This window comes from Corvus kubaryi, unplaced genomic scaffold, assembly GCF_017639235.1.
Source record: "Corvus kubaryi isolate FWS band 111438036 unplaced genomic scaffold, C.kubaryi_AGA036_p1.0 127, whole genome shotgun sequence".
NCBI classification, from domain to species: domain Eukaryota; kingdom Metazoa; phylum Chordata; class Aves; order Passeriformes; family Corvidae; genus Corvus; species Corvus kubaryi.
Window position 1 is genome coordinate 485,033 of NW_024580662.1, and position 24,112 is coordinate 509,144.

The following is a 24,112-nucleotide window of genomic DNA, read 5'->3' on the forward strand; positions in this document are numbered from 1 at the left end:
AATAGTACAAAAGGGCAGGAATGGCTGCTGCAGCCTGTCCCATGTATTGGGTGCAGCCACTGGCACACGCAGTCAGGGCAGCACTCCCACAGGGAATGCAGATCCGTGTGAGCTGAGGTGCCGGGTATTGCACACAACATTCATCCCCTGAGCAAAGGGAATGCTGAGGAAACAGAGCCTCCTCCTGGGCAGGGGCCCGGGGATGGTGCAGCCCCTGCCCCGGGAGCTGCTCAGGAAGGGATCATGCCCTTGCTGCGCTTCCTGTCGGCCATGGCCCGGCGGTTGTGGTTGGCTCTTGTGCTTTTGTTTGCTTCCTTCTTCCTCCGCTCCTGCGCCGTCTCCCGGTTCTGCCCGTGGCCCTTGGCATTCCCAACAACGGCAGAGCTGTCATGCTTGTGCCTGAGGGACACAAAAAAAGCACATCACACCGCACTCCTGGGGACAAAATCCCAGATCCCCACAAACACCAGCGGGTGAGGGGTTCAGCCCTTGGGCCTCGGCTCATCCCAGGGCTCCCACAGCAGCCTAGGAGCAGCATCAGCCACACCACGACTGTGTCCTTCCACACATTGAGCCCATCAGCTGCAGACAGCTACCAAACTGTCCCAAAATCCCTATGGGAGCTGTTGGAGATCTGGAAGTTGTGCTCTCCAAGATCCTGTCTTGCACAGGGCTCTGCTGCTTGGAGTGACAGGACAAGGGGGAATGGCTTTGAAAAAAGGGGAGATTTAGATTGGGTATTGGGAAGGAATTGTTCCCCTTGGGAGGGTGGGCAGGCCCTGGCACAGGGTGCCCAGAGCAGCTGTGGCTGCCCCTGGATCCCTGGCAGTGTCCAAGGCCAGGCTGGACATTGGGGCTTGGAGCAGCCTGGGACAGTGGGAGGTGTCCCTGCCCATGGCAGGGGGTGGAACAAGACAGTCATCAAGGTCCCTTCCCACCCAAACCACTCCATGATTCCATGACATTCCTATTCAACGGGATAAAAGAACCAGCAGTGAAGGGTGGGTGAGGAGGTTCACCCCACTGTGGCAGGACCCTGAAACATGGGAATGTCAAGGAGCAGGAACACCCTCAACAATTCCAGTCAGCAGCAAAACAGCTGCCAGCTGCAGAGCCAGAGGGAGATCCTCGCTTACCCCTTCCTGGCAAGGAATGCCTGGCGCCTGGCTTCTGCCCTCTCCCGCAGGACAGCCGGGTCCTGCACAAAGTGGTCCTGCAAGGAAGCAAGGGAACAGGTCAGGAAACTCATCAGCAGAAGCCTGGAGAGGAGGGGATTCTGTTGGGAACAGAGTCAATTCCTGGTTCATTACCTCTGGACCAGCAGGATTGGTGTCAGGGACTCTAAACACAACACCCAGCACAAAACCTGCCTGAAAACCTTCCTCCACTGTGGCTACTCCCAGCACTTCCATGGAAACAGAGTGCTCTGCTGGCACTGTCTGGCTCTGGGATAAAGCAGATTAAAGCTCCCCACAGAGGAAGTGTCACTGCTCCAGCACAGTTAGGCCAGGAGGCAGTGGAGAGCTGTCCCTGGGGACACTACTCACAGCCCAGCAGCCACTGAACAGCAGCTCAGTCCCTGCTGCTGCTCAAAGATTCCCTCTCTGAAACAGGAAATCTGCTCCACATCACCTGCAGGTGAAGCAGGGAAGAAATATGGTAAATCTTAATGCAACTCCAGCTAAATGTCACCTTTGTTCTTTCCTTTTCAGCTTCCTCCTCCTCCTCTTCATCCTCTTCCTCTGTCTCCTGTCCTTCCTCCTGTCCTTTGGGTCTCAGGACCTGAGGAATTGTGAATGGCCTGGGAATTAAGACAAAAAAAGTTAGAAAATAAAAGAGCACAGCCTCAAACATTTCTCTGAAGAGCATATCCTTCTTGGTTGGCATTATGTCTTTAAAAATGAGAATCTGCAGATTTCATGGACTTTATTTTCCTGAAGAAAAAACCAGGAGATCCAGGAGTTAATACCACATTCCTATGGGCAACTGGCAAACACACGCTCTTCACTGGGGAATGTTCACTATGAAGTTGTCTCTGAAATTAATAATAATAATAATAATAATAATAGTTAAAAAACCCCCTGAAACCTCACAAGGAATTTCTCCACAGAAGCAACTGCTTCCTTTGGGAAATGGGCATCCAGACACAGCCACAAGGCAATATTAAGGAGCATCCTTTGGACAGAAACATTAATGCTCAGCCAGTGCTGGGCTCCAAAGCCTCTGACTGGTCAGCGCTAATCCACGGAGCCCCAGTTCCACTGCTGTGCCCCAGTTTCCTGCAGGGGGAAATCCCTGGAGAAATTCATCAGGCTTTATGAATCACCCTGGACATGCAGGGTGAAGGGCCTGGGGATGGAGGCAGAATTTACCACATGCCTATAACTCTTCTTTAACATAAATATGTGTCTGTGTTTAAATTCCATTGGAATTCAGACCATTCCACTGCCATGGAATGTAAAACCAGAAAAGCCTTTGTTATTTCAAACCAACAGATCCAGTTTTCAGCAGTGACATCCACTAATTGTTTCTAGGGGCAGTGAGACCTGAGAGAGGGGAAAATACCTGGGTGCCACATTCTTACAGGCAAAACACAGAAAGGATTTAGATTGAAGCTTCTCAGTGCCCCCCCCCCCCCCCCCCCCCCCCCCCCCCCAAGGGACAAAAGAACCTCAAAGCTCCAATTTGGTTTGAGGTTAGGAATGGTGACATCTTCATAATACACCAGAATTCAAAAGGCCACTTTCAGAAATGTTAAAGCAGCTTTTAAACCACATGTTTTCTAAAATAAATATTCTCCAGCCTCCATCCCCACTAACCCTTTGCTTCCCAAAAGCTCATTGTGTGCAGCTGTCAGTCATGGTGCAGAGTGCTGTGCAGCCCATCAAGGACTCAATTCCAGCTGTCAGCACTCAGAGGGGATCGGCAGGGAAAAGTCTGGTTGTAGAATTTCCCAAATGTTGAAGTTTTCCTTTGCTAACCAGCCATTTTAGGCTGCCCAGCTCCACTGATTTGCCAAGCCATTTGTCCCTGCTGCAGGGTAGTTTCTCTAAGGAGAAGCACTGCTGAATACAAGCTGGAACGCACTGGGAAATTTCCCCCTTGGATTTGCTGATTAATTGAGGCAATGGCCGAGTGGAAGCTGGAGAACATCCTGGGCACGTGCCATGGCAACATTCCCTACCCAAGGGAGGGAGACCCAAACCTCCCTCCTTGCACACCGCAGTGAAATCAGAGAAAGGGGTGCTTTGAAGCTCTCGTGGAAGAACAGAATCCAAAGCAGCGTTTGTGGGAGGCAGAGAATTCCGCGGTGATTCTCCCGAAGCTCCCTCCCCCTCCCCTCAGCATTCACCTCCTGGAGATGAGCTCGTCATCCGAGTCAGCATCGTTAGCGCCCACTTGGTTCCCGTCGTAGGTGTCGTCGTACTCGTCCTCGTAGTCCTCGTAGGGCTGGGCTGCTCCCGGCTCCAGCGGCAGCTCCTCCACCACCACGCTGTACTGGCTGTAGCGCTCCCGCTGCTCCGTCACCAGCCGCTTGTCATTCACCAAGCTCCGGGTCGTGTCCTTCTCCCTCCTGCCCGGGAAGGGGGGAAAGGCAGAGGGTCAAAACCTTCCCTAGAAGCTGCTTTTGCCCCTGTCAGTCAGTGGAAAGTGAAGCGATGCAAGTCTCACATCCCTGATTGCACACGCACTCCTCACCCCACCTACTGCCCCGCTGGTTTATAGGATCATAGAATGGTTTGGGTTGGAAGGGACCTTAAAGCTCATCCAGTGCCACCCTCACACCTCCCACTGTCCCAAGCTGCTCCAAGCCCTGTCCAACCTGGCCTTGGACACTGCCAGGGCAGCCACAGCTTCTCTGGGCACCCTGTGCCAGGGCCTGCCCACCCTCCCAGGGAACAATTCCTTCCCAACATCCCACCCAGCCCTGCCCTCTGGCACTGGGAAGCCATTCCCTCTTGTCCTGGCACTCCAAGCTCTTCCCCAGACTTTTCAACACCAACTCTCTCAGCTTTTCCTCACAGCAGAGCTGCTCCATCCCTCTGATCATCTTGGTGCCTCCTCTGCTCTCACTCCAGCAGCTCCAGGTCCTTCCTGTGCTGGGCCTCAGAGCTGGATGGAGTGATCCAGGGGGGGGTCATTTGTACCAGGGCTGTTTGGCCACTAAAAAGGAGCAGGAATTGGAGACCACCATCATCACTTGAGACAGAGGAAGCTTTCACAGGAAGCCAAATGCAATTCCGTTCCTTGGCCAATGTGAATGGAGCACAAATGTGACGGGAAAAGGACAAATTTAGATGGGGAGAGCCAAGAAATAACCAGTGCAGCAGGTGAGGATGCACATAAACACAAGCACCAAGGCAAAGAACAAAACAGTAGAGAGTGATTGTGATTCAACCTCTCAGAGCACTGCAGGGGCTTGTTTTTTACATTCAGAAGGAAGGTAAATTATAGTCATTTTAAAGAAGGGAAGACCAAGAAACAGAGGGATTAAAAAGGAGCTGCTGAGTGTCTCAAGCTGCACAAGCATAAGCTCTGAAGTCCCATTTTCCAGACCAGCCAAGTACGTATTTACAGCAAAGCATCAGGGGATTCCACTGTCCAGCATTCCCAGGACAACCTGCAGCCCCCAGAGTCTGGGAGGACCCAGCATCCATGGATATTATCAGAGAAAGGACCTGTCCAAGGCAGTGGCAGCGACTCAGGAAGGAGATGTGATCCAGCAGCCCGATTTTCACTGGGAATCTCAAAACAAAGGAAGTTTACAGCCGGAGGTGGTTCCCTCTCTCCCATGACTCACTGCCTGCATTCAAGCTGCTCAATGCCCTCCCAAGCACGTGGTGAGTTCACCCATCCCGGGATCCCTGGGATAACACCTTCTGTGGGAATTCAGCTGAGGCTGACCCAAGCACTTGGTAATTGCTTCCTGTCGAGCTGGTCTGATGACTGCAGAGGAGCTGCATGAGATGGTCTGGGCACCAATCCCAGGAAAAACAGTGGGATAGCTCCTCTAGTCCCATGGAGCTCAGGACATGCTCTGGCTTCAGGAGACAGATTCAGCTGACAGTGAGGGCTGGACAGGCACAGACAAATGTCATCACTTTTCAGGATCAGCAGAGTCTGTGGTCGCACATTCACTTCCTCATGTTTGATTCCCTCCTCATCCTGGCTGGATTTGTGTTTCTCCAGGATAGTCCCTGCCCCAAACTGCTGATGCTGAGAGTGGCCAGAACAACCTGCTCTGGTTCTTTAGGCACTATGGTGACACCAGGCTTAGCAACAGCACCCTGAACACAAGAGAATTTGGTGAGCAAAAGGTATTTAGAAGGTGAAAAAATATTAAATATTTGATACAATTCAAATCCAAAGCAGATCTCAGACTAAGCTTGGAGAGCCCTGTTACCCCAACACCGGGGTGAACCATCAGGCTTCTTGCTGGTGGAAAATCTTCTGAGGAAGTGACACTTTCAGCACTGAAAGGAAACTTCATATTTATGGAATGCTAAATGTTAAATCCTGGAGACAAGTTACTGCAGCTTTTCCTTGGATTCAGTTGGATATGGTCATCTTCAGGCACTGCTGATCTCCAGGTTTTAAACTACTCAAACCACAACTAATATGTCTGGAGTCCTGCAGAGTTTTCCCAAATGCTCTGAAATGAAGGGAGGCAAAGGACACCAGGAAAAGCAGCAGCAAGAGGATAATCCAAAGAGGTCACATAACTACAGCAGGAGAGAGGAGAACTTCTCCAGGAGTGATGGTTTCACTGGACAGAAGGCACAGCTGGAGGGCAGTGCCATGGAAGCAGATCCCAGAGCCCAGCTCAGGGATGATTTACAGCTTCCAGAGCTCTCCAAGCGATCTGCAGAGGGAGCTCCGAGCAGGGTATTCCAGCCACTGGATGCTCTGTGCTGGACTTGGAGCTCTCTGGCCTTGACCAGCTGCTGCATCAAGGCTCTGGGAACCAGGGATAACCCTGCACATCTGTGCAAGGCTCTGGGAACCAGGGATAACCCTGCACATCTGTACAAAGCTTTGGAAATCAGGGATAACCCAGCACGCCTGTGCAAGGCTCTGGGAATCAGGGATAACCAGCAAGGCTCTGGGAACCAGGCATAACCCAGCACATCTGTACAATGCACCTGTCTCACAGAGCAAGGCACCACCATGAGGAGAAAGGTTCTGTCTGTGAATTCTCAGCTGTGGACACAACAAAAGTCATTGCCTTGGCCAGAGAGAAAAGAAATTCCTTTCTTGCCCAGCCAAGACAGGATCAGCACCATGGCACTGCTCTGAGGAGCTGGGCCACTGGACTTGGGAACAAAAGTAGTTTTCTCCTAGAGTTTGATGCAACTTTGCAACCAAAACCTTCACTGGGAGCTCTTAGGTCACGTGGCTCCAGCTCCAGAGAGACTTTTAGTTATCTGCTGTGTAAATAGATCCCAACACTAAGATCACACTTGGCTGGTTAGAGGAGGTGTTTGAAGTCCAGTGGAAGGTGTCCCTGCCCATGACAGGGGGTGGAACGAGATGAGCTTTAAGGTTCCTTCCAACCCAAACCATTCCATGATGCTGTGATCTGTTTTAAAAGAATCTGGAACAAGGGAACCACATTATAGAGTTGACACCAGTGGGAGCCAACACCACACACCCAACCAGGCAGAAAGCAAAGTGAAAGCTGGTGGGGTTTTGTAGAAATCTCTGCTCACGGCAGGAGGATCCCTGCTCATTGCAGGGAGATTGCCTAAATGACCTTTAAAGGTCCCTTCCAACCCAAACTACTCCACGAGTCCAAGTGCCCTTCTGCAGGAAGCTTTACAGCAGCAGGAACAACAGAAGTAGTCTAAGGCACTGAATGTTATCAGATGTTGAAGTAGATGGATATTGAATCTTCCCTTGGCTCTAAACCAAATCATTATTTATTCTCAGCTCTGAGTCACAATCCCATGCTCAGGGATGGTGCTTTTCAAGGTATGTTGTTCAGTGCGAGTTTAACATTAAGCCCAAGGAGCAAGAGCCTGACATTACAAACGAGCTTGGCAGAGCAATCTCCAGCAGCAGACACAGGAAAGCCAATTAGGAAAAACACTAAGCAAAACCAACCCCCTCATCATATTTCATTTTACTTTCCCAGACAAACAGGTGGGAAACATTTTTGATAAGCCTTCCCCCCTGCCAAAACACTCCTGCAGGAGGTTTGTAGGAGAGATAAATGTGCAGGTTCCCAGGTGTTTGTTCCTCCTGACAGGCAGAGTTAATGACTGGGTGCCAACACTCACCTCTTGCCTTTCTGGATCCGAGACACATCCACTGCATCCCTACTGAAAACATCAAACTCATCATTCTGGAAAACGTTATAGCGAGAGCTGACCAGAGGGGTAGGGTCTGGCTTCAGCTGTCTGTTAAAAAACAACAAGGAGAGAGAATAAAAACAAAACTGAAGTGAGGAAGACAAATCCTGTCCCTTTCCTAAGCCCTTGGTTTTTCCTTTGTCAGTCCCAAAGCAATCCTGAGCACGCCAAGAGGGGCTGGCTGGGTCACAGGGCACAACCCCTTCGCTTCACAGCCATGCTCTGGCACGAGCACGGCACTGCACTTCCCAAAGCTTGGATTTGAGGGGAAGCTAAAGCAACCCACAGAAAGCCATGAGAAAATTCTTCTGTTCATTTCAGAGTCTATCAAACCATGCAGCACAACAGAATATTCAACAGACTGCCTGGTCTCAACACAGTGACTCAGGGAAGACAAACACTAAGTGTGATGAATTACACGCTGGAAAAAATTCCAATAATTTGTTGCTGCTGATTTCAAGATATTTATCTCCCTTGTTAAATCTTTCTCAGGGTTCCAGGTTTATGTTTGTTCAACTTATAAGTCAAAAGACTGTACTTCTGACATTCATTTTGGTGGCGCAGGCAGCTCAGCTGGGCAGCTGCAAATGCTGCTATGCTCCCCTATAAATCAGCAGGGGTCAGAATTCGACATTTCCTATCGAACCAGCAGCTTTGTTTCAAGATGCAAAAGGCTGGGAAAAAAAACCAAAACAGCTCTATCTTGGGGAACTGCTGGCTTTGCAGAAAAAACAATCCTTCCTAAAGCCCATCCTGCACCAGTTGTGCCAAAGTCAGCAGATCTGACTGCGGGAACACAAAGATTGTTGCAAAACTAAGATCTTTTACATCATTTTTCCGATAAAGATGCTTTCCTGTAATGCAACAGTGAGACAGCCTGCCCATAACTCCATGAAATGTGAACAAACAGCACATTCACATCCTGATGCTCTGTCAGGAACTGCTGGTGCAGCACAAACACACACTCACAGCTGCAGGCAAACTCCAACAACTCAATCCCACCACCAGCCATAAACCCTCCATCCCTTGTCCAACCCAGGGAAGCAGGACAAACCTGGCAAGTTTGTCAGAAGGAACATAAAAATGGAGCTGAATTGCCAGTTCCAACCTCTCTCTAGCCTAACTTCACTCACAAAACAGCAGCCTGTTAAACAACCATATTTGACCCTGTGGGTTGAATTCCAGCTGAATTGGGGCCTCTGAAGATGCCCTTTTCTGCAGGACTGCTGGGATTTTCACACCTGTGACACCAAACTGCAGCAAAATAACTTTTGAAGGCAACATATTCTATTACCCAGCATTCTGTTCTATTCCAATTCTATTTGAGCATTTCATGTACAAGTGGTTTTGTCCCCTGTCACAAAACACAACCGAGCACCTGCTCTACTCCAACACTGAACAGGGAAGGTCCCACTCCTATGCAGGGACACGATGGGGGCAGAAAACTGGTGACAGATGACAATGAGAAGCTCTCACTGCAATTCTCTACCCCAAAAATGCAAATTCTTAGAGCTCTACAAGTGTTGAGGCTTCAGTGAGAACAATTAAGTGAGACAGAAACAACCAGACGTTGTCCCACACCTTTGCATCCTTCGGTCCAGCTTATCCAGGTATGGCACTAGCTTATCTTCCAGGATGTTGTTGATCACTTGCTCTGTGTCATATCCATACTCCTCCAGGCAGGCCAGGATGAATCCCTCACCAAGGTCTGGCAGCAGATCCTTCACTTGGGAGATCAGCGAGTCCAGCTCCACGCCAGACACGCGGGCGACGGGCGCGGCCGCAGCGCCGGCACACTGCGGACACCAAACACAACTGGTGGGTACTGGGGAGGGACAGAGCTGAGGGCAGGCAGTGTGCTCAGAAATACAGGGGAAAGCAGCACTCTGGGTTGTCAGAGTTTAAACACAGAAGTCCAAGAGTGGAGCCAAAAGAGAAACCAGCTGTTTAAACTACACAAGGTTTCCACCACAGATTTGGGCACACAGCTACTTTTGCCAGTCCCTGAGGCAGCAAGGACACCCCGGAGAATCCCTTCCTCAAATAATAGGCGAGCTCTGCATTTCAAAAATATGCACACGAACTGCAGGGATGAAGCAGAGTATTTGAATAATCCCCAGCAAGGGAAAACCCAAGCCATGGGAGTTGGAAGCAATTTGCTCAGAGATAACTCAGGATTCCGGTGTAGCTTCAGTTCTCATTTCCCAAGGCTGCATGGAGATCCAGCAAAGGTCAGAAATGACACCAAATCTCATGTTGTCCCCAAAACTGAGCAAATCAAGCCTGTCCTCACAGATAAAAGAAGGCCTGGAAGAGCAGAGCCCCCAGGAAGAGCAGAGCACCACAGAGCTGTACCCACCTCATCCTCCAGGGCACACGCAGCCCCCGGATCCTCTCCGTCCTCAGGGGTGCTCTCCACTATTGCTGAAGCTCCATTGGATGCTGCTGGATCTTTACCAGCTTGTCCTTTTTTCCTGTCTACCCCTTCCCAGGCACTTTCCACTGCTTGGAGGATATAGGCTGTCCTGGTCTCGTCTCTAAGAGCATGGCATTAAGGACATTCCTGGATGCACCTGTTCAGGGATCACCCAACTATGGGATTGTCAGCGACTTCCAAACTTGTGCCTACATCAACACTCACAGAACCACGGAATGGTTTGGGTGGGAAGGGACCTTAAAGCTCATCTCATCCCACCCCCCCGCCATGGGCAAGGACACCTTCCATTAAACCAGGTTGCTCCAAGCCCTGTCCAGCCTGGCCTTGGACACTGCCAGGGATGGGGCAGCCACAGCTGCTCTGGGCAACAACTCCCCCATCTCCCTTCTTTTCTATTAAGGGAAAACTTTCCAGTACTCCTTGCCAGTCATGCAGCTTGACCAGAGGCAGAAAAGTCACTGGTGTGAAGGAATCCAAGAGCAGCTTGGTGTGCAGAGCCAAAGGATACAGTGCAGAGGATGCCTGCTGGAGCAGGCTCACATCATCCTCAACTGGGAACAGCTCGTCGTAGTCACGGAGAAATCTGAAAACACAGGAGCAAGTTTAATCAGTTGAGCTCAATTAATTACCACTGCTGTGCCTCTCTGACTGCCTCAGTGCTCAGGTAGGAACACAGAACCTCTCACCCAATGCTGGACTCCAGCCATGCCTGATTTTGGTCCCACTACACCACAGCAACACTCCTCAGGTGTGAGGGCTGGAACCCAGTGCTGCATTACAGGGAAAATCTGCTTTACCACGTGAACGTGCTCAGAATGCCAGCATGGGCAGGAGGACAAGATGGAATTCCCAGTTCTGCCACTTCCTTTGCATCTCCAGCATGAGTGTTTAATATTTTTCTGGTCTGGTCAGCCCAGCTGGAAAGCACAGATCAGTCATAACAGGCTAACTTGTCAAGGGAGCTAATGGCTAAATTGCTCTTCTCTTCTTTGAGGAGCTGGATTAAAGGGAGTGAAGAACAGCATTTCTCAGTGCCAGGGTCTGTGCTGCAGGCTGAAATCCTCTCCCTGCACTTCTCCCAACTACTTACAACGATTTCTGACTCCCAAATGCCTCGTAATGCTGCCTCAGGCAATTCTGCTGTGAAGAATGCCAGAGGAAGGAGCCAAGACCCCCCTCGGGCCTCTTGCCAGTCAGACTCACCTCCTTTCCTGAAGCACCGAGGTGAAGATCTGCAGAAATTCCTCAATAAATGGCTGAATATTCTCACAGCTGCAGGAAACACAGCAGAGTGAACACTCAGAGATAAGTCTGCCCACTTCTGCCCCACCAGCCAAACGACTCACATTAACACACCAAGGCAAAGCCCCATTTGAAAACATTTCAGGCCACTTTTTGGCTTTCACAGGAGCAAAGAGTCAAATGGAAACAAGTGGTTTTTAAGGCTTCAGCAAAGATTCCAGCAGTCAGATCCAAAGCTGTATCACACTCAGAATTACAAGTCTTCAGAGAGACTTTACAAATAGTTTGATGCTTCAGACTTGCAAAAAAGGACGTGTAGAGCTTTTGTAACTGTGCCTTTATGATGTCTTGGGATTATACCTGTGAACCTTCCAGAAAGTTTGTGCTCACCTGTGCAAGAACACCTGCCAAGCAAACTCCCATTGCAGCCTCAGTGCCCAAACCCCTGGATGCTGAGGAGACTCCAAACCTCTCTCCAAGGCAGCACCTTTAGGTGGGAAGGGACCTTAAGACAATCCAGTGCCACCCCCTGCCATGGCCAGGGACACCTTTCACTATCCCAGGTTGCTCCAAGCCCCGTCCAACCTGGCCTTGGGCACTGCCAGAGATGCCCAGCTCTGCTGGGGACCCTGTGCCAGGGCTTCACCCACCCTCCCAGGGAACAATTCCTTCCCAATATCCCATCTAACCCTGCCCTCTGTCTGTGGGAAGCCATTCCCCCTTGTTCTGTCACTCCAAGCCCTTGTAAACAGTCTCTCTCCATCTGTCTTGTTGGGCCCTTCAGGTCCTGGAAGGTCACAATTAGGTCTCAAGGTGTTACACATGATGGAAGTTTGCATGAACCACACACTGTGGTCAGAAAGCTTGTTGGACCACAGCTCACTGCAGAAATTCTGGACCAAACAGCTCCATCTGGAACATTCCTGATACACAGGACAACAGAATTTGACCTTAGCCAAGTCTTTGGCTACAATCCCAACACAAAAAGCAGTTTCTGTTCATTTTCTCCTGTAAATTTGTAAATGAGAAAATTTCTCCCACACAGCAATCACGTAACTGGCGAGTAGCACAGAGCCAAGTGCCAATACCTGCTCTCTAGGATGGGCTGCAGACACACTTGGTTTATTAGGGTGTGAAAAACTTCTATCATCTTCTTTCTGGAGTGTGAAATCCTCCTCCACAAATCAGCAAAAACACTTCAGAGAGAGCAAAAGACACTGTTGGTGTCAGCACAAGAATCTGTAACACACCTTTATGCCAGAGTTAACCCTCTAGAAAAAGAATTTCCTTAGCAGAATAATTTCCTTGCTGCAAAGACCAGATATTACACTCATTTCATGGTCATTAAAGAAAATCCATGCTCCAAATAAAGCTGGTTTCAACCCCAATTGTCCTGGCAGCTCCACACATGCGACCCCCACTGTAGCAGCACAGCCTGCGCCTTACAGCGAGACTGAGCTTCACAGAGATATCATTCATGTTCTCACACTTTGTTACAATTTGAATGCACCTCCCATCAAATTCCTTCTTGCACAGCACTAAAAATGATTAGTCACCCCACTGCCCAGGAAAATTTGGAATTACAGAAGTCATCTCTTCAGAGCTCTTTGAAGCAGCACAAAAAAAGCCAGGCTCTGCAGGGATGGGTAAAGCAGCATGAAGTGAATTTTTAACTAAGCCCTGGGAAATCTCACTGAAAATCCAAGGCAAGCCTTTGCAGGAATTCTCACCTGTTATCTTCATAATGCCTCTTCTTGATTGCAGATTCCAGCTCAGGAATTGCCAGTTCATAAAATGAAGCTAATCTGTACAAAGGGGGAACAAACCTGTACCTGTCAGCTGAGGCTCCAAAAATCATTTGCTAAAAGGCAGAACAAATGTCTGATTTCATTAAACCCTCCTCACCAGCAGTACTCATGAGCATCACCTGATTTTGGTATTTTCCCCCCAGAACACAAGCAAACACACCACAGACGAAGAGCAGCACTCTAAGGAAATCACAGAGAGGTCTTTGAAGAGGTAGGAAAGAAATGCATTTCAAAAGCATCCTGGTGCTGATCAGAACCATCTGCCCAACCCAGAAACAGCCCCAACACAGATCTGCAGCCTGCAAAGAGCCAACAGACTCACAGAATCTCAGAATCCTTCAGGTTGGAAAGGCCCCCTGAGAACATCGAGCCCAACCATTCCCCAGCACTGCCAGGGTCACCACTGACCCTGTCCCCCAGTGCCACATCCACGTGGCTGTTAAATCCCTCTGGGATGGGGACTCCAGCACTGCCCTGGGCAGCTGTGCCAGGGCTGGACAGCCCTGCCCATGAAGAAATGTTCCCAATATCCAACCTGAACCTCCCCTGGCGCAGCTTGAGGCTGTTTCCTCTCATGCCTTGTCACCCTTTCCCAGACACAAAGCTTTTGCCAAACCCCACTGATATTCTCTAGCATAAAACTTGGGCATAACATCAAAGACATTTGTTTTCAGACCTTGAAGAACTATTTCTCTGAAATACTTTCTCCTTCCCTTGCTTTGGGTCCTACAGCAGGAAGCTCTTTTTGTCCATAACTCATCCCTCTCCACCCTTCCCAGAGCACACCAAGCACGGTTCAGCTGATTTTTGAAATTGTCATGGATGCCTGGCCCTAGGATCACTCCTAGATAATGACATACATAGAACAGAAAATCTACACATCCCTATATCCATGTATTTATTATGCTGCATTCCTGTCAGAGAGAACCCAGCAGCCTCTGCATGAAATCTGTCTCATTTAACAATGGGACAGGACACAGCAGCACATTCAGTATTTTTACATGGCCAGGACAAGCTCTGTTTGCACTCCAAGACATACCTGTAACAAAACTCGTGTTTTTGGAAGGTCTGGCAAGCCAAGGGAAAGACATCAAGAAAGGCCCAGAGAGTTGTGCAGGTGTCACATAAATACAGCACAATGTCCCTCAGCTCCTGAAAGGGAAAGAGCAGCTACTGAGGGAAGAGCCAGGCAAGTTTTCCCAGGAATACAGTGTAACTCCCCAACAGGGACACAGAATATTGGGCCAGGCCTTCTCCTGACTGCACAGAGTCTGTATCAACCATAAACCTCTTACAGGTCTGGGGGTAGATACAACTAGAGCTCCTATCCTTTAAAGATCTCTAATGCAATCCCAACTGTTTGCTTTCATTAAAGATCCCGTGAGATTATAAGAATCCTCATCAGATCCTGTTCTGGACAGTGGCTTTGCCCTCAATACACCCTCCACATACGGAATTCTTCCCCATGCAGCATTTTTCCATGAAGCACTGCATGGCAGAAACATGGGAATCAAAGGGATGTTTTCAGCAGTCTGGTCCAGTGCAAGCTGCATTTCCAAGGCAGCTGAAACATGGAATGACACACTAAATGATAGTTTGAACTGATAGTTTGTTTCCCCACACAAAGGGAATGACTAAGGTTTTGTAGAGGACCATGTTCACTCTCTTTGTACAGCCTCCAGCACATAAAAGCCCTCTTAATTAACTACAGTTAAATTACATTGTTGTTAAAACACTCATTTCTGAAGAAAAAACCAAACCAGCTCTTATCACTGCCAGGGTTAGGTGGAGACTTCTGTGAGATATTCTGTTACATTATTTATAAGCTGGTTAAGCAAAAAAGTTGCCAGGTTTAAAACTATCCACATTACAAAGGATATGGTTGAAATGAATCAGCTCATGGTGGGAAGGTTTTATCACCATGTCCCAGGACAAAGAGTGCAACAATGGCCCAGAACCACGAGCTGGAGGAGATTTTGGGAACAGAATGCCCTTGGGTGGTCTGTTCAGCGTGCAGGAGTACAGAGAGTTCAGTCCCACCTGGAGGGGCATGTTCCCTGGAGTCACACTGACTTTCTCTTCCAGTTTCTGGGGCTCAGCAGAGGCTCCTTCAGATTGCAAACCACACTTGTGCAAAATATTGTTGAACACCTAAATCAGGAGAACAGGGCAGTGTTAACAGACAGGAGCCAGCAGAGGGACACTGCAGAGAAGGCCAGAAGCTGAAGGAAGGTGGGAGGGAAGAGTCCTCAAGTATTAATTTTAAATAAAGGTTCAAAACCTCCCTGACACACATTAACATAAACTAGGGAAAGGGAGCAAGAACTAAGTCAGGGGAGGTTTAGGCTGGATATTAGGGAAAGTTCTTCCCCTGGAGACTGGTCAGAGCTCAAGGAGTGTTTGGACAATGAGTGGGATTTGTTGGGGTGCCTGTGCAGGGCCAGGGGTTGAACTCGATGATCCTTGCGGGTCCCTTCCAACTCAGGATATTCCATGACTTCATGAATTACATTCTGCCTGCCTACAATGCTCCCTTTCCTCTCTCCAAGCTATGGCACCTTTCCAGATGAAGTCCCAGCAGGAAAGCAGTACCTGGAGGACAGTGGGCAGAGTTTCATCAAGGTCACTGAAGTAACTGGGCTGCTGAGTGAAGATATTTCCTGAAAAGGGGAAGGAGAGCATTTCCATCAGTTCAGATATTGATGCCAACAAGCAAATTTGCACCAGAAAATGGTACTTGTTACACTGTGCTTGTGTTATTCCTGACACCCCCCAGACACACCTACTGACTGCGTGGGACACAGCCCACCCTCACTCCTCAGCTCATGCACAGGCCGTGCTCCCAAAAAGCTGATCCATCAGCTCTCCAGTGCCACTGGAGATCCAGCAATGGGAATATGCTCATGAGAGGAGAGCAAACGAGATGTCAGATGATTCATGCTCCAGGGGCTGAATCAATGAATAATGCAAATACTATCACTGAACATCCCCAGTTCCTTTATTTGACAACTGGAGTTGACTTTTAATTACTGATAACAGTTCAGCACACACCAGGAGATGTGCAGAATATTTCTTAAAGGTAATGAGGCTTTAGTAACACCTGCTATTATGTTACTAGGACTCCTTCATCTTTACAAAATACTCCACTGAGTAATGCCACACCATAAATCCTCACCAAGTAAGCACCGAGGCTCCTATTTTCTTGGGAATTCAGATGATGAAAATTAGGAGTTCTCCAGCAAGGACAGAACTCAGGTAAGAGTTATGAGACAAGTTTCAGAAAAATTTATACCCTGAGAAGAATCTCAAGTTTATGAAGTTATGAATTACACACCAGAACTGCTCATGCCATTACTGTCACGACATAATGAAATAATCAGGTGAGCAAATCCTTGGTCACCTGCATGCAGCATGATTTGTGTGGCACTCCAGAGTGTAATTCAAAGGAGGTTTTATTACTTAGGTCTTTTTTTTGGAATATTTTAAGACCTAGATAATCTAAGCTTCACATCTGAAAGGGAAGTATCTATCTTGCCATGACGGCTTTCCACCTCTGAGGCTCAACAGAGGAACTTAGAGTAGAAGCTACTGAAAAAGGATAAAAAGATTAAAAATGCAAAGGTTTAGCTAAGATTTTCTGACTGCAAAGCTGTCTGCATCACATGATCTCTAACACTTCTCATGTCAGTGAACTTGGAAATGCGACAAAAATAGAAAACCAAAAAGAAAACAGAAACAAAAACCAAAGAAACAGAAAAGCTTCATCCCATGAGCTGCAGACAAAGTGGGTTAGAATTCAGGAAGAGCTCACTTAATCCAAGGCTAGATGCTCTTCCACTCAGGTGCTCAGGTGATGTTAAAGATCACAGGATTGTAAAGGGAGCACAGAATAAATAGAGAAGCTAAATCAATATGCTGCACCTTCACTCCTCAGCATCCATGGCTGGAACGCCCCTCCCTGTGTACTCGCCACTAAGAGTGTGTGTACAGACACAGAAATCCAGGGATAAGCACAGCTTGAGCAAGGCTCTGAAGTGTTTGTGGTTTGCAAGCTCTGTATACATCAATGTCTGCACTGAAGTTTCAGGTTCTCGCACTTCCCAGAGCAGCGATTACCTCACACCGAATGTCTCACTCGGCTCCCAGCTCTGAGAGCAACAGCACTCCCAGCTGGACTGTGCCCCATCTCCCAACCCTCCTCCCCCTTTCCCATCTCTACCAGGATTTTACAGAGCCCCCACACTCCTCTTATAAGGGACACATTTCATTGGCACGGAAAACAACTGAGCCTGGGTTTATGTCTAACAACGTGAGCCCGGCTCAGGGCAGCAAAGCAGGACACGAAGCTTTCCTTAGCACAAACAAAGTGCACACAGGAAAAGAAAAGCCCAATGTGATCTAGAAATGACAGATCTTAGTTGCTACAGCAATTAATTTTCAAAGCAGTTCCACTGATATAAACCCCACTAAGTCACTTGTCATACAAGCAAAAGCCTAAATGTAGCAAGTTGTTCCTTGGCTTTTACTGACCAATCATCTTCTGGAGCAGGAGGCCATTTCCTTTCCCAAAAAGGACACAGAGATCCAGAATCTTGGGGATGTCGAACAGGAAGTTATTGTAAATAATTTTTCCAAAGACAGAGGGAGTGATAAAATGATCCTACCAAAAAAAAAAAAAAAATTTGAAGGATAATCCATATCTTGCTCTGCAGCAACTCCAGCATTATAATGACACCTATAAAAACACCTCTCAAAGGTGTATTAAGGAATTTATTTCATAGAAGGCAGCAACTCTGTTTGGAAGAGCTTCTGGGGAGCCATCTATTCCCACACTCCTGTCCCTGCCACACCAGGCACCCCATTGATCCATTCACCAGGAGGTGAATTAATCTACCTAAAAGTTTAACAGAAAAATCTCCCCACAAGTCCCCAGTTCCCAGCTTGGCACCAGAACAGCTCAGCTCAGGAGCAGGAATGAGTAACCAGACACAGGGACAGCCTGAGGTTCTCATACCCTGGGAGAGCTCCAGAGACCACAGAATCATGGACGAGCAGGGAGAAACCCCAGAACTGCAGCTCTACACCCTAACTGCTGAACACTGTGCCAAAAACTCATCACACTGAAGGAATTTCTTACAAAATTCTAGATGAGAAAATTCCATTGAATTTGCCTGAGAAACAGGCAGCTGAAACGTGATTTTGGATTTTTGAAAGCCCCGTTTGCCTGTGACAGCAAATGTTTTCAATCCTAGTGAAAGGCTGGGCACATTCTCCCTGCTGAAGCAAAGGGATGGGGCTCAGTGCTGGCCAGGTTCCCTTTCCAGAACTCCTGCTTACTCCTGCATGACAACAGACTATTCATTCCCTGCAAACCACTCAACTATAAAATGGTTTCAAATGCTCGCCTGCCTCTCAGAGCAGTGAGGTTTAATCAGATCCTGCAATGAAAGGCACCACAGAGGTGTCGGGTACTTCTGCTGAAGTGGTGCCAGCTGCAGGCTCCAGCATTCCTTCAACCTGCTCCTGTCCCAGTCCTCCACTCCCAGACCTTTCCCTCAAAACATCCTGAATGTGATAAGCAAGAGAATCAACACAGCCCTAACACAGCATGAACCAATGAGGAGCTCAAGGGAGTAATTGCTAAAACACAAAGGTGCCTCACTCATCCTGCCCAAAGGCCGGGTGAAAATTCCACGGCTCCAGATGGGAGCTGCACTCACACAATTAGTGCTGAGTATGTCTCTTAATTGTAGAATCCCAGAATGGTTTGGGTTGGAAGGGACCTTGAAACCCATCCAGTCCCCCTCCCTGCCATGGGCAGGGACACCTCCCACTGTCCCAGGCTGCTCCAAGCCCCATCCAACCTGACCTTGGGCACTGCCAGGGATCCAGGGGCAGCCACAGCTGCTCTGGGCACCCTGTGCCAGGGCCTCCCCACCCTCCCAGGGAACAATTCCTTCCCAATATCCCACCTATCCCTGCCCTCTGGCACTGGGAAGCCATTCCCTGTGTCCTGTCCCTCCAGCCCTTGTCCCCAGCCCCTCTCCAGCTCTCCTGGAGCCCCTTTAGGCCCTGGAAGGGGCTCTGAGCTCTCTCTGGAGCCTTCTCCAGGCTGAATGCCTGATGATGCCAAGATAACAGTAATTTACAGAAATTTCAGTGTGTCCAAAACTTGGGACAAGTTCAAGGAGAGACAAGCATTAGCAGGAATTTTGTGGCACCACGTGGCCCTGAGGGAGTGAACGCTCAGGAGGTGGTGGCCTGAAGAGCCTGTCCCATGTGGCCACACAAAGGCCAACGTGCTCTCTCTCCTCTTACCATGATATATCCAACCACCACACATGGATAACCTGCTACTCCTCAGGGAGCAGATCCAGGCAATCAACCAAGGAATCACTGCATAGTTCAGATACTTCAGCTCTGAGTGTTATCTCCACATGGAGAATCCAACTGATAAAATCATGAGGGAGAGGAATGTTGTGCAAGAAGGAAAATGATTCATTTCTCTAATTCTCTTTTTCCCTAAGTCACACAGCCTGGAGCACCTGCAAGGCGTAGGAATATTTACTTTGGACTCCTTGTGGGTGGACATCCTGAGGAAAGTGAGGAAGACACTCCGATGGAGGCATTTCTGCAGCTCGTTCACCTCCGGATGGCAATCCCACAGCGCGTCGAACTTGCGAGGGGCAGAGCGCAGGTAGGAATCCAAACACTTCTGCAGGGTCTCATCAAATATCACCTGGCACGGGCAAAGACAGGAAAATGGGAAGGAGGGAATGTCACACCTTCATAGGTTGTGCTCATGAGCAGCCCAGTTAAATTTAAAGCAATCTAAAACACTCAGGCATATTGAAAGGACTCCCACATCCATCAACTACAAGCAAACTCTTAAAATCCACAGCGGAAAATCCTTAGGGAAATACTTTCCTTGCATTCTAAGGGGCAGTAATGGAAATTAAAATGTTTCCTGAGTGACATAATAAGCATAAACAAATCTTTATGAAAATGATGTAAAGCTCATGGCTTTTAAAAGCACCTAGATATTTATGTTGTATCTCCAGATAAAAAACAATGATTACCTGGCACCAGAATTTGTCATGAGGCAAAGCCAGAAGCCAGTTCAGGTCATCTGCAATGAATTTCGCTCGCTCCAGGAATTCCTCCACCAGAGCAGGGTCTCTGATGGCAGGGGGGGGGTTTGTACAGCACGAACGACCGATCTGCTTTAATTTCTGGGTGCTGCAGAAAGCCAAAATTCACCATGTTAAAACTCCAGACCAAGTGACAGGAATGCCCAGTTACCATCTGCTCACTGAATTCCAGGAAACACAAAGTTACCTTTTATTACAACTTGACATTATAGAATCACAGAATGGTTTGGGTGGGAAGGGACCTTAAAGCCCATCCAGTGCCGCCTCTGCCATGGGCAGGGACACCTTCCACTATCCCAGGCTGCTCCAAGCCCCAATGTCCAGCCTGGCCTTGGACACTGCCAGGGATCCAGGGGCAGCCACAGCTTCTCTGGGCACCCTGTGCCAGGGCCTGCCCACCCTCCCAGGGAACAATTCCTTCCCAATATCTAACCTAAATTTTGGTTTGAACCAACTACTCCTTGTCCTGTCACTACAGTCCTGATGACAGGAACGTTCTGTTCCCTGGTAACCTCCCATTTTCTACCCTTTCAAAGCAGTGAGTTTGTATCTTTCTTTATGAGCAACATTTTCAGACCTTGGTAATTTGGCAGATGTTGCTCCTTGCTTTCTCTTAACCAAAGCCTGACAAAGCAATCCTCCCATACCTTTAAAACAAAGAGCAGGAACTTCCTGGCATGCCTTTGAACTCTCTCTTTTTCCTCTGAACTAGTTCTTGCACAATATTCCATGAACTCAAACTGACACGACCATCAAAGACAGAAAGAAACACTTCACTACCCTTCCCAAGGGTTACTGAACAGGCTTTGCCAAAATATCTCCACCCTAAAACAAGAATTCCAATGAGCAGCAGATTTGGGCTCTGTCTCATCCCACACATGTGCTCAGGGTAAAGCTCCTCAGGAACCAGCAGCATTGACAGCCCCACTCCTGCAACACATCCAGAAGGCTCTCTCCAGGCCTTATTTCTGGGAGAAAAGGGTTTCTATGGGTTGAATTTTCTGGTTTCATCAAGCTGAAGGCACAAGGGACTGATCCCAGTGCCACAGCTCTGAGCTAAACTTGAGGCAGAGCTTTCGAAACCTCCCTGAGCATCTCTCCACTGCAGCAGAGGTTACAGACTCCAGAGAGGGAGATGTGCTGGGAAAACACAGTTTACTCCAGATGTTGAACAGAGTAAGTTTGGTTCTTGTGTTTTGGGGTATTTTTACGGCAGGTAAATGAAACCTCAACTGTCTGAATGCATTACAAAAACCTTCTTTAACAGCAGGCTGAACAGATTTCACAGAATCACAGAATATGCTGAGTTGGAAGGGACCCACAGGGATCATCCAGCCCAGCTCCCGGCCCTGCCCAGACACCCCAACAACCCCAGCCTGGGCATCCCTGGCAGCGCTGTCCCAACGCTCCTGGAGCTCTGGCAGCCTCGGGGCTGTGCCCATTCCCTGGGGAGCCTGGGCAGTGCCCAGCACCCTCTAGGGGAAAAGCCTTTCCCTCATATCCACCTAAACCTCCCTCACACAGCTCCAGCTATTCCTGTCACATATTCCAGACCAAGCCTCGCTGTAAGACAATTATTTACTAAAGTCTGTTTGGCTTTCAGGAGAAACAGAGCTCACCAGTGCTGGTAAAGTTCTCAGCTTCCCTGTCTTGGGATCCCTTTCTGTCAGCTGGAGCTCATCCAGAGGCAATGCTGGCATCCTGGTGGCTTGTTCCTGTCCTCAGCAAACAAAAGCAGCACAGGATGCACTTTACAAGGTCGCTCAGGCAAAAGCAGAACAAAAGAAGCTGCAGCCCTGCTGTAACACACACACACTGGCTGGGAATGCATTTATGCCAAGCAATTTATACCCAGCAATTTATACCCCACCAAAAAGCCAAATCCTGAGGGAACACCCAGGAGCCACCTGCACACGTCTCAGAGGAAATCTGGAATGTGGTGCTGAACTTTTATCCCTGTTCCTTACTGAAAGGCCACAGATGTCTTCCAGGACAACAAAACGCATGTGGGGACACTGTTTAATACGGAAATTAGATATTTAAATCGGGTTTCTGAAGAGCTGTGCTGAACTCTGGCCTTTGCAGCCTCTTTCAACACTTTCAGTGTCTCTCCTGACAGCACAAACTGCAGGGACAACCCAAACACAGCCTTGCCTGTGCTTTCAAAGAGTATTTTTGGTGCCTGTGTGCAGAATCTCCCAGCACTCAGCTAGACAAGGGACACAGGCTGAGCCTACAAAAGCCTTCCCTGCTCCTGCCAATTCCCACGTGCTCACAAAACCACAGCTTCATCTTGCATTTGTGGCCTCAGAAATGTTTCAATTAACTTTCTGAAATTAACTGGAAGTCAAATATTAGAGTAACTCAGTAGAAAGAATGTTATGAGCGCTGTTAAAAAAGTTCAGACTAACAAAAACCGAAAGTTGCAGGTTAACAGAGCTTTTAAATTCTTTAGGGGATTATGGGGTTTTGAGTCCTGCAAAATGGTACTAAAAGGTTATGTTCTCATTAAGAAGGTCACACATCTCCTCAGATGCACGTTTAATTGCAGTCACATTGCCTGGGCTGAATAACAATTTAAAAAAGAGCAGTGTCTCTACAGCTGAACAACTCTGACTCAGGAGTGGGGTCATGGTTTAGACAGCAAATGAAAAAATAACATTTTTCATCCCATAAATTTGTTGCCTATGGATTTAGGCAGAAATTCTGTCATCTAACATTTTAGAGCTCAAATAAAAAAGATACAGCAGAGCAACAGCAATACCCACAGCTCAGAAAACTAAAAATAATTCTGTCTTTCCAGGGGAGTTTAAAATTTAGAACGTTGACAAGAACAACTATTATTTTATGATAAACAAGTTCTTTGGAAAAAAAAAAGAAACCACCAAAACTTTTCAGCAGAATAAGCCAAGCTGGCTTTCAGTTCAGTTTCATCATATATTTAATTTGGCTCTTAAAATTTCTAGAGTCATTCTGAAAACTGCACATAGAAATGCGTGTTTGTAATGCAGAAAAACATGCCAAGTGTCTCATTTCAAGCCTGGAAGGCATCAAAATCTCCAGTCCAAGTCAAAAACATCCTGTAAGAGACAGAACCCCTGCCCAAAAGCTTATTTGGCTACAGAAAAGAATAAAGCTGAGCATGGGATAAGCTCAACAGAGAATCATTCCTGATTCCTGACTCTCATAAGCTTTTCCCCTGGAAAGAACTTTGGTCTAAACCACAAGCCCACGATTAATCTCTCATGCCCTGTGATTTCAGGTACAGTGGAAGAGCCAAAGAACATGATGAACCAGGGAAACTTATTTTCCCAGGTTTTTCCAGGGAAACTTATTTTCCTAGTGCCAGAAACGATCCCTGCCCTGCACTTTCCACTGACGTGCACATTCCTGAGGACATCCAGGGTGAGGTGACACTGCTGAGGATGAGGCACCCACCGCAGCACAGCTGGCACAGGGAATGCTGCAGCATGGACTCACGGAACGGTTTGTGTGGGAAGGGACATTAAAGCTCATCCCATCCCACCCCCTGCCATGGCAGGGACACCTCCCACTGTCCCAGGCTGCTCCAAGCCCCAGTGTCCAGCCCGGCCTTGGGCACTGCCAGGGATCCAGGGGCAGCCACAGCTGCTCTGGGCACCCTGTGCCAGGGCCTGCCCACCCTCCCAGGGAACAATTCCTTCCCAATATCCCATCCAGCCCTGCCCTCTGGCACTGGGAAGCCATTCCCTGGGTCCTGGCCCTCCATGCCTTGTCCCCAGTCCCTCTCCAGCTCTTCTGGAGCCCCTTTAGGCACTGTAGGAAGGGGCTCCGAGGTGTTCCTGGAGCCTTCTCTCCAGGCGAGCACCCCCAGCTCTCCCAGCCTGGCCCTACCCCACGGCCAGACACGCTCAGTTAACCCAACACCGCCGGTTACCCCGGGCCCTGCCGCTCCCACCGCCCCCCCGGCCACGTTCCCTGTCCGGTCCCTGTCGCACCGGGCCCTGCCCAGCTGCTGCCACGACTCCCGAGCTCCGACACAGCCGCTGCCGCTCACCCCAACCCAGCCCCGCCACAGCCGCCCGAGCCCCGGTATCGGCACACGCGTCCCGCCGGCCCCGCACGGCACCAGAACCCCGGTAC

The 24,112-nt window shown here is 48.8% G+C and overlaps 1 protein-coding gene across 1 annotated transcript in view; it reads right to left on the bottom strand.

Annotated features, from left to right (window-relative positions):
- The window catches only part of ASCC2 (activating signal cointegrator 1 complex subunit 2), a 24,205-nt gene continuing 93 nt past the window's right edge, over window positions 1-24,112 (bottom strand). Inside the window, 19 exon segments of the mRNA XM_042023372.1 lie at window positions 1-399; window positions 1,137-1,213; window positions 1,693-1,801; window positions 3,353-3,574; window positions 7,281-7,400; window positions 8,934-9,148; window positions 9,712-9,889; window positions 10,298-10,372; window positions 10,993-11,061; window positions 12,120-12,227; window positions 12,762-12,836; window positions 13,879-13,991; window positions 14,880-14,990; window positions 15,432-15,499; window positions 17,370-17,499; window positions 19,408-19,578; window positions 19,919-20,020; window positions 20,022-20,078; window positions 21,610-21,710. Coding sequence (XP_041879306.1) covers window positions 231-399; window positions 1,137-1,213; window positions 1,693-1,801; window positions 3,353-3,574; window positions 7,281-7,400; window positions 8,934-9,148; window positions 9,712-9,889; window positions 10,298-10,372; window positions 10,993-11,061; window positions 12,120-12,227; window positions 12,762-12,836; window positions 13,879-13,991; window positions 14,880-14,990; window positions 15,432-15,499; window positions 17,370-17,499; window positions 19,408-19,578; window positions 19,919-20,020; window positions 20,022-20,078; window positions 21,610-21,690 — 2,250 coding nt within the window. The 5' untranslated portion in view covers window positions 21,691-21,710 and the 3' untranslated portion in view covers window positions 1-230.